This window comes from Pteronotus mesoamericanus, unplaced genomic scaffold (genome assembly GCF_021234165.1).
Source record: "Pteronotus mesoamericanus isolate MK-2021 breed Mesoamerican mustached bat unplaced genomic scaffold, CSHL_Meso_final contig_26, whole genome shotgun sequence".
Classification (NCBI taxonomy): Eukaryota; Metazoa; Chordata; class Mammalia; order Chiroptera; family Mormoopidae; genus Pteronotus; species Pteronotus mesoamericanus.
Window position 1 is genome coordinate 2,340,623 of NW_026555109.1, and position 11,973 is coordinate 2,352,595.

The 11,973-nt window shown below is 51.3% G+C and overlaps 1 protein-coding gene across 2 annotated transcripts; it reads left to right on the forward strand.

Annotated features, from left to right (window-relative positions):
• The first annotated feature begins 5,750 nt into the window (after positions 1 to 5,750).
• Positions 5,751 to 10,646, forward strand: ZIC2 (Zic family member 2). Of its 2 annotated transcripts, none has more exons than XM_054574310.1 (3): positions 5,751 to 7,102; positions 8,858 to 9,021; positions 9,240 to 10,646. In XM_054574310.1, exons 1-3 carry the CDS (start codon positions 6,031 to 6,033, stop codon positions 9,588 to 9,590), a joined length of 1,587 nt encoding a protein of 528 aa, XP_054430285.1. In that variant the 5' UTR covers positions 5,751 to 6,030; the 3' UTR covers positions 9,591 to 10,646. The 2 variants fall into 2 exon arrangements, with proteins under 2 accessions (XP_054430285.1, XP_054430286.1); XM_054574311.1 differs by having other exon boundaries at positions 9,203 to 9,381.
• Positions 10,647 to 11,973: the final 1,327 nt, after the last annotated feature.

Below are 11,973 nucleotides of genomic sequence, written 5' to 3' on the forward strand. Positions count from 1 at the left end.
GTTAGACTCCTTGGATTTGGGATTTGTTTGTTCTGGATAGTCAAAAGTTGGACACACCCCATGTCCACCTGACTTTAGTCGTTAAAAACCCTTGAAAAATTATTCTTTTTACTTCCCCACTATTAAAAAGTAAACGGAGTAAAATTGGCCTGTCATCAAATATTCTCATTTGGTTATCAATCATTTTACCCTCAGAGATGGGGGTAGTTGGAGAATGGCCTCTGACTCACATTTAACAATTAGGATTGGTAAATTCTTGAGAAATGCCTAATTGTTGTGTTTCCAAATATGCTTATAAGGTCAAAACAGGAGCCACAAAATTTCCTCATGTGTTTATGGTTCATATAATCACCCAATATTACTTATATTGACTTCAAGATGTGTTCTTCTCCCTTTCATTCTTTATCTTGAAGATGTTTTTGAGTGAGGGATAAAAGAGGAGCAGAGACAGTGGTGGTGTTTTTTTATCTCAAATTTTGTGGGTAATCCCCCCACACACTTCACCCCCCTTCCAATATCTATACTTCAATATTTGAAGAAGCTGTTGAGATAAATCAAATAATGACACATTGATGGATTTACTTGTGTGAACAATATGGTTGACATATGGCATTGTTATTTATGAATGACAGCATAAATTGTATTACAAAGTCTATTGCAATCATACTGCAGTTTGTTGGAAATCTGCTTGCCTGTCACTGGTAGTCAAGCTCCCTGGATACTGTAGTTTGCCTGGGAGCCCAAAGGACACTGGTCCTCAAAATAATTAAACACATTCATGTAAGCTAATGCCTCCTGGTTTGTTTTTGTTTTTGTTTGTTTGGTTGGTTTTGTTTTACAGCAATAGAAATACTTCCATCAGGAAAGAGGGGACAGCATAAGGACAATTAGTTTTCTTCCATTTGCAAAACCACAACCACTGTCACATAGAAATATTGGTGTCTATTTTTTTTTCTGAGTCTCTAATGACAAATACACAAACATTTGCATCCCTATCACTAAACTGCTGGTGAGCATATATTTTATATAGAGACTTTTTATAAGCCCAGTTACAGAATAGTAAATTTTAACTGTAGATAGAAGTTCTTTTAGCAGACAGGAGAGGGCCTTATCCTATGATACCTCCCCACCTCCACTCAACTACCCCCCTTCTTAAAATGGCATTTAAAAATTACAACATTGGCTGAGATTTTCATGATTTCCCTTTCTTTTATATTACAGATTTCCCTTTCTTTTATATTACACTTCTCTAAAGCTCTGACAAAGAACTTTTGTTCTATGTGGGTCTTACACAGGAGGCTCCCCCACCACACATGTGGTCCTTCATGGGTCAGGGGTCACCCAGCCCAGGAGTGGCTAAAAGGGCTGAATCAAAGGTGACCTGCAACTTAATATCCTGTTGATGATCTTGCTGAATTTATAAGTCTGTGATACAGAGGATGGTGCTGAAATCTTATGGCATTTTTTTCTTTCTCCCTCTCTTTCTTTTTCTTTCTTTCTTTCTTTCTTTCTTTCTTTCTTTCTTTCTTTCTTTCTTTCTTTTTAGTTTGATATGTATAGACAGCTGATTCCACATTTGTTTCTCCCATCTCTTCCCCCATGCACAGCCTTTTCCTTAGGAGGAATATTAAAAGTTTTGATGATATAGATACTGAGTGTTTCTGTTTTCCATTTTTAAAGGTCGATTTTTTCTGCTTGTTTGTTTTTGGCTTCTGCTGGCCTGCAAGATATACCTTTGTGCACGTGTGTATGTTGTATGTACAGATATATAGTTTTCATGTATCAGTGCACACAAAATATTCATCATACTACAAACGAACTCAGTCAGCCATTCACAGAGGACCACAACGGCATTGAGGTACTCAGTGAATGAGTGCCCAGGCGTTTGATTTTTTTCTTTTTTAAACAAACCGAATTCTCTGTCTCATTGCCATTCCCTCCACTTGCCGGGACACAGTAAGCAAGCCCAGGCGTCCAGGGGTCCGCTATGCAGGGATATCCACAGACAGCAAAACCCCTACCCTCGCCAGCTTGGCGCAGGCTCTGTGAGATTTCAAAAGAACAATTTTGGAAAACTTACAAAGAAGGGACATATTTGCCCTATGAAGACAGTTGTGGGTCCCGCGAATCTGACACCGCAACAGCGGGCCCTTCCGGAAACCTGTTGAAAAACTGAATTCACTCGCACGGTGCAGAACGCAGCTTGGCCTCCTTTTTCTCTTCTGCCAAGGAACCCAAATCCACTTTTGGGGCAATGACTGAAAAGCCTTTGCAGGGTTCTGTTTCCCCCTTACTTTCTTGCGTGCTCTTTCTCTTCCCTGTCCTTCCTAAAACAAAAGAAACAAACAAACAACAAAAACAAAAACCTGTGTCTAGAGGAAAAGGGGCTTTGCGGCTTGTGGAGAAATAAAGCACTTCTAAGAAGGGACAGCGACGTGACTTTGAACTTGGCTCAGCTCCTGTGTCCTTCAGAGAGAGGAGAACTGGAGCGGAGAAAGAATAGTCAGGAAGGCCCAGCCTGTGGGAGAACTGGAGCGGAGAAAGAATAGCTAGGAAGGCCCAGCCTGCGGGGTCTCTGGTGGGAATTAAGGCGTCTGTCCTACCACCCGGCCGGCCGCGCATCGTTCCCGGAATCCAATGCGGACGGGTGCCCAGTCACGCCCGCCCGAAACGCGGGCGCTGCAGGAGAGGAATCGAAACGAAAGGAGAGAATGGGGCAAGGAATAGAGGGATAGAGGAATGGAGAGAAGGCGAGAAAGTGGAAAAAGAGGAAAACTGGAAGTCTGATGGCTTGAAAGAAGGAAGAGAAGTGAGGTTTTGGATGTGCAGGATTGCTATTCTCACAACCAACTTCTAATAAAATATTTTCTTTTGGAAATATTTTGGAGTAAAATTTTTCAGTTATCCCCCCCCCCCCATATAAGTTGATGAATAAACAAGTGTGAAAGGCTGTGCATTGGGCTGTGTATTTTTGTTTTTGGTTTTGTTTGTTTCCTGTAGCAGGGGAGCTTTTCTGTCTGGAGATTTTTCTCTTTTTTCTCCATCTCAGTCTCAGGTCCCTCTTTGTTTAGGGGAGCAGTTTGGCATTTGCTTCCCCCATCCCCCTTTTACAAAGAGTGGAGTGTGAAAAGAGGAACATTTCCGCCTTTCAGGGAAGGCGAGAATCTCCGGCTGCACGGCAGACTCCTGGGCTTTCAGACTAGATGCTCCGAGCTCCCTTCTTACTCCTCCACCCCCAGAAGAGAGTGGGGGTGGGGAACAGCGGGAGAACACAGGGCCCCTATGCAAGGGGCCGCAGCCAGCTTCGACCTTGAGAGTCACTTAAGCCGGGGGAGGCTGCCTGTGCCGGCGCTAGGCAGCCCGGATTCTACTAGCAATAGCAAGCTAGAGTGGTCTTTACGCGATTTTGTCGATTTCATTTCAACATGAAAATTTTAAATGCATGTTGATTATTTTCTCCTACTTGAATTTTATTTCAACTCCCTAAAATTTGTAAATAAAAGCAGTTCTTCCCTGGCTTTGCATTGACACCTTCGTAGCCTCTGGGTCCGCCGTTCCCTCGGACGCGCAAGCTTTCCGCGGCGGGACAGGAAATGTCCACAGCAGCCAACCAGGGGCCCGGGGCAGGGGTGTCGGCTGGAGCCTCAGGACCGAAGGCCAAGCCGGGCGCCGCACAGGGAGGAGTCTTGGGGCCGCCCCCCGCGACCGGTGTTGCGGGGATACGTTCCCCAGTCCTGGAGGAGTAATAAAGATTTTCTAGAAAGCCGTACCCTTCTGGAGATGTCTTCTTAGGAGGCCCTGAGCCTGACCCCGCATCCAAACTCCATCCTGAACCTTTCTTGGCGGCGCGCCTCGGGCATCCCCCCACACTGCCCCCCGCCGTGGCAGTGGCCTCGGTATCTACCCCGAAGGTGACACTATCTTTAAACGACTTCCAAACTATCCCCTCCCTCGAGGGGGTCGCTGCCCAGTGTTTACTGCTGTAATCGGAGCAAGTCGCGGGCGGCGGGGCGAACGGAGTGAGTGGAACAGCCGTAGTGGGGGCACAGCCCGTGAGGGGCGGTGTCTAGGAGAGGGTCCACAGAGTGGGAGGAAGGGCCGTGTCAGCTTTTATCTAGGCCCACCATCCTGCACCTGTGTTTCAAGAACACAGAACAAGTTTACAAAATGGGGAGAATAGGGACAGGGAATGTGCCAACCGATCATGACATCGGCCTCCAGGCTGCTCTCCAGACGCGCTCCTGGAGGAGCCCAGAGCCTGTAGTGTCGCGGCACGCAAGGCCTCCCCCGCTCCGCGGCCCGGTACTAGCCACATTCTCGAGCGGCCAGCGGTACCGGGTTTTGGTGCCCGCCGGGTTAGGCTCTGGTCCGCGGAGAGTCTGAGGCCTCTGCGAAAGGGCGCGAATACAGTGTGCCGTCCGCTCCCGGCCAAGGGCGCTGTAACCTCCCGGTCCGGTCCCGCGCCACGCCGGTCGCCAAGCTTGGGGGAGCGCCTCTGTCGGCTGGGACACGAGCCGTAGCACCGAGAGTTCTGGCTAAGAGCGGGAGACTTGCAGGCCCGGGGGTCTGCCACGATCCTCCGCGGCGGGAGCGGCTGCGAGCTTCGAAGACGCGAGGGAGGAGGGGTGGACCTGCCGCGGGGCGGGGGCGCAGGATTGACGGGGCCGCGACAGCCAATGGTGGCACCGGGAGGGCGGGCTGGGCGAGAGCTCCGGTTAAAGGGGAGGTGTGACCTGGTGCTGGGGGGTGGGGGCATGGAGGGAGACGTGGAGGCTAGGGAGGAGGGAGAGGAAAAGGAGGAGACAGAAATTAAAAAATAAAAAGACTTCGGCGTCGGTGGAGCCCGCTGAAATAAACAGGCCAGGCGGGGGCTAACGGACCCCATTTCAGTTAAAAAGGGACCAAATGCTTTGGCCTCTTTGCATTTTGCTGGGGCCACGGATTCTCACCAGTCCTCACGGTTGCGGCTGTCCATTTCGCGTCCAGCGCCCCAGGCTGACTAGCTAGAGGGAGTGGGCGAGCTAGATACCACTTTTTTTTTTTTTTTAAATTGTTGTTACTGTTTTACAGCCCAGCACCCCCGCCCCCACGTTCCTCTTCTCTCCTATCCCTCCCCTCCTCCCGAACAACTTAAAGAGGGAGCCGCGCGGCAGCTTCCTTCGTCTGGGGGAATTCGTGGCTGCTGTAAGTTTACTACGCCAGGCGCAGCCAATGCCAAGCGCGGAGGACGAGGAGGGTTAAACAGTGCGGCCGCGGCGCCGAACAATACCGGTCGCGCGCAGGAGGAAGCGGCCGACGGAGCACGCCGCGGAGAAGGCGCCTGGCCTCCGCCCGCAGCCCCAGCGTCCCGGCAGTGGTCAGGTGGAGCTGCGGCAGCGCCGGGCCTGGGCGCTAAGCGTGGAACTTGCCTCCGTCCGTTCCTCGCCAGTCTGCCTGGCCCACGCACGGCCGCCACTCTCAGACACTGTAGCCCCGCAGCTACAGTGATTTCGTTTTGCGGGTGCCTCTTGGTGTTCCGGGCCGGTGGTCCGCAAGGCGCGCGCGCGCGAGAGGGAGTGTGTGCGTGCGCGCGCGGGTGCGCGCTGGGTGGGGGCGGCGGCGCTACACTCGCCCCGCGTCGACCCCCCTCTCCGCTCAGCTCCCCACACCTCCCAGCTGCTCCCTCCTCCCGCCCCCTCCCCTCTCCTCCCCTGCCCTGCCCGCCCGCCCCCGCCGCAGCTCCTTTAATACACTTTGGTTCTCCTCCTGGCTTTGGACTCTTCTCCTCCTCCACCTCCTCCTCCTCCCGCGCCTCCTCCGCGGCCGCCGCCTCCTCCTCTTCCTCTCCGCGCCTTCGTTCGGCTCTCGGACGCCCGAAGCAGATCCAGGCGGCGGAGGCTGCGGGAGCTGGAGCGCGGCTCTCGGGGCTGAAGCCACCACCACCGCCGCCGCCTGCTCGCGGAGCCGGGCGGCCGCTGGACTCACTGCGCGCGAGCGGGAGTGGGAACCTAGGAGACAAGGGGCTCGCCGGGGCGGGCGGGCGTGCTGGCCATGCTGCTGGATGCGGGGCCGCAGTTCCCGGCCATCGGGGTGGGCAGCTTCGCGCGCCACCATCATCACTCGGCCGCGGCCGCGGCGGCGGCGGCAGCAGAAATGCAGGACCGCGAACTGAGCCTGGCGGCGGCGCAGAACGGCTTCGTGGACTCGGCGGCCGCTCACATGGGCGCCTTCAAACTCAACCCCGGCGCCCACGAGCTGTCCCCGGGCCAGAGCTCAGCGTTCACGTCGCAGGGCCCCGGAGCCTACCCCAGCTCTGCTGCGGCTGCCGCCGCTGCCGCGGCACTCGGGCCCCACGCTGCGCACGTCGGCTCCTACTCCGGGCCGCCTTTCAACTCCACCCGGGACTTTCTGTTTCGTAGCCGCGGCTTCGGAGACTCGGCACCCGGCGGCGGGCAGCACGGGCTTTTCGGGCCAGGAGCCGGCGGCCTGCACCACGCGCACTCAGACGCGCAGGGCCACCTCCTCTTCCCCGGCCTCCCTGAGCAGCACGGGCCGCACGGCTCACAGAATGTGCTCAACGGGCAAATGCGCCTCGGGCTGCCAGGCGAAGTGTTCGGGCGATCGGAGCAGTACCGCCAGGTGGCCAGCCCGCGGACCGACCCCTACTCGGCGGCTCAGCTCCACAACCAGTACGGCCCCATGAATATGAACATGGGTATGAACATGGCAGCAGCCGCGGCCCACCACCACCACCACCACCATCACCCTGGTGCCTTTTTCCGCTACATGCGGCAGCAGTGCATCAAGCAGGAGCTCATCTGCAAGTGGATCGACCCTGAGCAGCTGAGCAACCCCAAGAAAAGCTGCAACAAAACTTTCAGCACCATGCACGAGTTGGTGACCCACGTCTCGGTGGAGCACGTCGGTGGCCCGGAGCAGAGCAACCACGTCTGCTTCTGGGAGGAGTGTCCGCGCGAGGGCAAGCCCTTCAAGGCGAAATACAAACTGGTCAACCACATCCGTGTGCACACAGGCGAGAAACCCTTCCCCTGCCCTTTCCCGGGTTGCGGCAAGGTCTTCGCGCGCTCCGAAAACCTCAAGATCCACAAAAGGACCCACACAGGTAACCGCGGGCCAGAACAGGGACAGGCGCGGAGAGGAGAGGCTGTGGTTGGTTTGCTGAGAGAAACGCACTGACTGCGTGCCAGCCTTTACCCTGGGACGGGAGATGTTTTTGTGTGTGCGAGAGAGCCAACGGCTTGTTTTCGTTGGAAAATGAAAGACTGTTACTGGGCTGGGTTTTTCCATGTGTGGAAATTGAGTTTTAAATAACCAGTGTAACATCAAATGTATGCTTTGGGTGATGCAGTTGCTGCACTCGGTTCATAATTGCTCAGCCCGGTTAATGATTTCCGTTCTGAATATAGCGCACAAAATAAAACTGCTCTCCAACTCCGTACCTGGGAATGGAGCCTCGAGAGGATTTGCCAGCTTGACTGAATGTGCTTTTCTGCTTCGGGTGTGTCTGTGTTCGACTGGCTTGTGTGTGTTCCCACTCATTTTACTCGGGGTCCAAACGTCCTTCCACGACAGTTTCCCATTAAATGAGCCTGACGTGAGCTGAAGGGTTAAAACATTTCTCGTTTTTAAAGCCCATCTCAGGGTGGGTCTGGGAGCTTTACGGTGGGACCGCAGTAGTTTGGGAAATTATCTAATGGCACTAGAGGGTCTGAGATTCCTAACTTGACCAACGACTCCGACAGCGAGGCCCTGGGGAGCAATCGCGTGACAAGAGCTGCAAAAGAACGCACCTCTCGCCTCATAGATTATTCATCTATGACCAGGTCCCAGCCAAAATCATGCCAGACGATTTCCTAAAAGAAAGCCAAATGTTTTAGCAACTTCCCTCGTCAATATTTACTCCGAAGTGGGGATGCGCCAGCGGGCTATTGTTCTCTTCAGGGAAGGGAGGGAGGCGAGGTGCGAGACAAGCTTTTAACAAGGTTTAAATTTTGAGAAATTTATTTGCATGAAATGCTTGCTTTCGATTCCTGTGTCTGAGCGGATGTCTTTAAAAAACAATTTAGGTGCTAATGGAATTTAACGTTAAATGGTCTCCTTTCCAAGTGGAACAATGTTAGTTCTCACACCTCTAAATGACTCCAAGCGTTTGGAATTCTGGCAACAGGATGCAGGGTCCGCCAGAAAATTAACAGGAAGGTTTTGAAAGCCTTTACTAACGCCCCCACCCCCACTGCCCAGCCTGTGCCTCTGCAATCCCTAGATTTGCCTTGTCTAATATTTATCTTTTCTCCCCAATTTATTAAAATAACTGGAAATTAGACTACAATTATGGTTAATTTAATTTGCAGAATTTTGGATGAAAGCTACTGGCTCAGTCACTATCCACAGCCTGTCCCCAAACAACACACGGCAACTCCAAATCTAATTGCCTACTGGCCGCTGAGAGAAACTGACAGCAGCCCAGCAGTCTGTGTGATTTTCATAATGCCCCAAATATTTTGTCATAAATAACAGCTTCTCCATGGCCAGACTAACTTGTTGGAAGTTACAAATCCAAGAAGCTCTATCAAAAGGCAGGCAGGGCCAGGTGCTACCCAAAAGTACTTAAAATTTTGAGGAAATGGGTGTCAGTCTGGAAGAAAAGTAAAATACAAAATTAAAAAGCAGGACTGTCAGGTGGGGACAATTCACCTTCATTCTGCCATGGAGGGTTCCCATCTGTTTAAGGGACACAGATCCTTATTCTTTTTTTTTTTTTTTCCCCATCCTCGAAGAAACCTTGCCCCCTCCAGGGTGGGTGGGAGTTTCCCAGGGGGTCTTGGTGTCCACAAGTGTCCATGTTTGCCTTCCGCAGGGGAGAAGCCGTTCCAGTGTGAGTTTGAGGGGTGCGACCGGCGCTTCGCCAACAGCAGCGATAGGAAGAAGCACATGCACGTCCACACCTCCGATAAGCCCTATCTGTGCAAGATGTGCGACAAGTCATACACGCACCCCAGCTCTCTGCGGAAACACATGAAGGTACCACCGGGGAGGCCAGGAAAAGGGCAAAGCGGCCGGCTGTGGTGCTGGCTCACAACCAGCCAGAACAACCTCAGCCGGCCTGGGAAGGCATGGGCTCCCTGGGGCCAGGGCGGCAGGGGGTATTTCTGTGGGTGCTCCTCCGGGGGCCTGGCCCCACAGCAGCTGCACTCACACCCAGTCCCCTTTGGTCTCCCCTCCCGGCTTTTGTTTTGCAGGTCCATGAGTCCTCCCCGCAGGGCTCTGAGTCCTCCCCTGCCGCCAGCTCTGGCTATGAGTCCTCCACACCGCCAGGGCTGGTGTCCCCCAGCGCCGAGCCCCAGAGCAGCTCCAACCTCTCACCCGCGGCGGCGGCGGCGGCGGCGGCGGCGGCGGCGGCGGCGGCGGCTGTGTCCGCGGTGCATCGGGGTGGAGGCTCAGGCAGCGGCGGTGCAGGCAGCGGCTCTGGCGGGGGCAGCAGCGGGGGCGGCGGGGCTGGAGGGGGGGGCGGCGGCAGCTCTGGTGGGGGCAGCGGGACTGCCGGGGGCCACAGTGGCCTCTCCTCCAACTTCAATGAATGGTACGTGTGAGGGGCCAGGGCCTCTGTCCTTCTCCCAGTCCCCACCCTGGCGCAGCAGTCCTCCGTCGCCTCGAGGGCACCCTGTGATTGTGTTGTTAAAATTATGAATCTGATTTTTATGAATGAAAATGATTTTACCAGCAGAAGGATTTTTAAAAGTTTTTTTTGTTGTTGTTGTTAATAATCTAGGCATGAAAAGCAAAAATATCCCTAATGGAGTCTCTGAAGCTAAAAATATAAAATAAGTAAAAAATAAAAAAATAAAACCCCATAAAAATATTGAACCAAACCCACATTTCCTTCCTTCATGCCCACCTTCCTTCTCACCCCGTTCCCAGTCTTCTGGCAAACTGTGTACATAGCAGACTCCTTCCTTCTCCGAGGTGGTTTTAATGGCTTCTTGGTGTATAGAAGTTTGTCCATTTGTAACGCTCCGGATTGCGTTCCTCCCTGCCTTCCTTCCCTTCCCCCGAAGTGATGGATTTTTCTTTTCTCTTTTTAGTCTACTCGGTTTCCTTTTAAGTAATGTGGAAGAAAATGGTTTATTTTGTATTGTGGTATTGAATATTGTGTTTCTTTTTATGAGGCAACTTGATTGTAAACTTCATGCAACTATAGACTGGAAAAAACGAGCCGTGCCAAAGTCTCCCTTCTGTTTCTTCAACATACTCATCCACAGCACACACATACACACCACCAATGCTTGTGAATGTATTTTTCTGTTAGCTGGGTTTACATGTGAAGTTTTAGTGCTTTTGCAAGTTCAATTTGTTAGTTTCTGTATGAAAGATGGTGGGGGAAAAATAAATGTCGTGCCGTTAGCTTTTTCCTTAATAACACCCTTCCTTTTGTAAATACCCGTTACCATATTTATCCATTTGTAATTAAATTATGGTATTAACTTGCTACAGAGGAAACAATATTTATAAAGAATGTTTCTTAACTATAAATATGTACAATTGTGGGCATAAACTGTTTCAGATTTTTTATTTGAAGGTTTTAAGTGGCTTGATGATTTCTTGTGATATGTTTTGAAAGTAATGCATACAGAAATATAATAAAATGTGTCAAAACTGCATGAACATAATATTTTTTTCTAGCAAACTTATTGAAGGAAATGGGAATGAGGCAACTGAGGAAAGTCCACATGGGTATGGATCAGCTGCACCACCTCACATTCTGGGAAGGAAGGTATATGTATGCATAGACATTGGGCCAAACTGCCCCTTTAGTAGAAAGTCTCTATTTTCTATGTCCTTTGTTTTATAGCAGAGAGTGAATTAAATTTTTGGAAAGCCTCTGTGAGGAACAGTGGCAGGAACCTTCAAAATTTCTAATGGCTCCATTATCTGAGGGAATGCCATTCTCTCGGCTATTTGGACTGGATTTAAAAGCACTAAATATTTCCTCATTCTTTGTTTTATCTCATCCCTGCCCCCTTTCCTGTCCCTCTGAAAAGCTAAGGTAGAGTTATTTTTAATTGCACATCTAAAAGTGAGCTGAGTACTTTGTTTTTGAACTTGGCCCAGTGATTACAGTTTAAGGGACCATTTCTACCAGAAGTGTTTCTTTTTCTTTTCTTTTCTTTTTTTTTTTTGAAATTTTGAACAGCTTGCTCAAGAGATCCTGCTTATCTGCACAGCCAGTGCACACCAATAAGCAGAATGTTCAAGAGAAGAAGATAAATTGACATTTTAATTTAGGAAAGCAACAAAGTGTTGGCCCCCAAAGAATCTCTTCAAGAATTCAGTGAAACAATAAAATAAAGACTAAAATAGCCAGGTGGAAATGATGCAGAACTCTGACCACCAGCTTTCTCTGTTTGTAGCCTCACTCCCCTCTGCAAGAGTTTATAAGAATTTTCAAGTCGCTTCAAGGAAGAAGGCAGTAATTTTAATAATTGAAGGGTAAGAATGCAGAAAGTTCTGTATAAATCCCTCAGCCGTCAAGACACCTCCATCTCATTAGTATCGCTATATCTCCCGAGTCCCTGGCAGTTCCCAAGTTACACACCCTCCACCCAGTGATGAAAATTTGGGCAGCAGCAGCGACACCTCCATAGGATCACCCAGGCGCGCAGGGCTCTGCTGGAGACCAAAGGCGCGGTTGGCTGCTTCAGTGACCGCTGCATCTCTCCCCCTCTGGCCCTTGACTGAGCCTCGGTCTGACGGCTGCTTGAGGAGAGAAAGGCAGTCCTGACATCTTGGAGGCCATGACACCAGTTCACTAGGGAGGGAAGGAATCCAGCCTGGGGGCTGTGTGTGTGTGTGTGTATGTGTGTGTGTCCCAGAAGGTGAAAGATGCCGACTGGCCCTCCCCAGCGGCCTTGCAAACCGCCCAAGAGCCAACTCCTGAAGCAATCAACCCCCTATTAAAATCAAATTTATAACCCC